This window comes from Buceros rhinoceros, unplaced genomic scaffold (assembly GCF_000710305.1).
Source record: "Buceros rhinoceros silvestris isolate BGI_N320 unplaced genomic scaffold, ASM71030v1 scaffold24293, whole genome shotgun sequence".
NCBI lineage: Eukaryota > Metazoa > Chordata > Aves > Bucerotiformes > Bucerotidae > Buceros > Buceros rhinoceros.
In genome coordinates, this window is record NW_010402143.1 from 15,947 (window position 1) to 17,039 (window position 1,093).

A 1,093-nucleotide genomic window follows, 5' to 3' on the forward strand; every position below is an offset into this window, starting at 1 on the left:
CAAGTGTACGGCAACACTCCCTTTTTCCTGCATCTGTTCTGCACCCGCAGAACGGCTAGTTGGTTCTGTAATCCACCCTTGAAAACTATCCTGGCTTTGAAGAACAAAAAAGAGTATGAGGAGCATCTCTTGTGAAAAAACAAAAGCACATATTTTAAGAAAAGTACAGTATTTTGATTGTCATGTTATATTCTGAGGATTCAGAAGATACTCAAATTATTCAAAAGCAGGAACAGAAACCAGAACAGTCTGGTAAGATAACAAGCACACAAACTATTGTCAAACTCATCTCCTTAGCAGGCCATCTTCCTTTCTTACAAAGACTGATCTGTGCCAGTTCCTCAAACACAACCCATAACAGAATTAATGAATCAGAATTAGTGCCCTGACCACTCGTACTTCTCAAGGGGCTGAATCACCTAAAATCCTGAGGATTAACAGAAATCTCAATGAAACAAGTTTTAGTCCTGAAAGCGGAGGATTTTTACAAACCCACCTGGTACTCCCTAACACCTTCCATTGCACCAGGATTATTGCTTAATGGAAAAATTTCTGCTCTTTGTTTCTTCCAGTATGTTATTAAGACAGGACTTTCTACAATCCATTCCAGCAAGCTCTCCAAAGGCTCGGGATGTGCCTGTATACTGACTTTTCAGAGATATTTATCTTACATCGATACATAACCCTTAGAAAAAATGGTGGGCTGCTTTGCAGTTGCCACATTCACGTTCTGGACAATTCTTTGCACTGGTGCCCAGGCTGGTCACCTCAGAACTGACAGTCTTAACATCGAGTGCATGCACCTTAAAACGGTACAACAGCTTTCCATCTGCAGGGAAAAGCCTACCCCTTGCCACACATCCTTCCTCCCCAGATGTCACTGTTCTTGGCACTCGGGGCCTCTCTGTACCAGGCTGTCCCGCAGGACAGAGCTCAGGACGAGGGATGCACATCTCGTCCCGGTTTCTCCCAGCCCCGCTCCCCAGGGAAGGGCGCACCAGGCTCTCTGCAGCAGGCCACTAACCGTGTGGTTACAGGCGGCCGCACCGCGCAGGGCAGCCGAGGCCTCACCTTTCCGGCACCCTCTGTCCTG

General features: G+C 46.7%; 1 protein-coding gene across 1 annotated transcript in view; it reads right to left on the reverse strand.

The window, feature by feature from the left end:
• Positions 1-953, reverse strand: part of OTULIN (OTU deubiquitinase with linear linkage specificity) — a 12,625-nt gene extending 11,672 nt beyond the window's left edge. Inside the window, exons 1-2 of the mRNA XM_010132558.1 lie at positions 848-953; positions 10-128 (exon numbers count right to left, since the gene is read on the reverse strand). Coding sequence (XP_010130860.1) covers positions 10-128; positions 848-953 — 225 coding nt within the window. The remainder of the gene's footprint in view (positions 1-9; positions 129-847) is intronic.
• Positions 954-1,093: the final 140 nt, after the last annotated feature.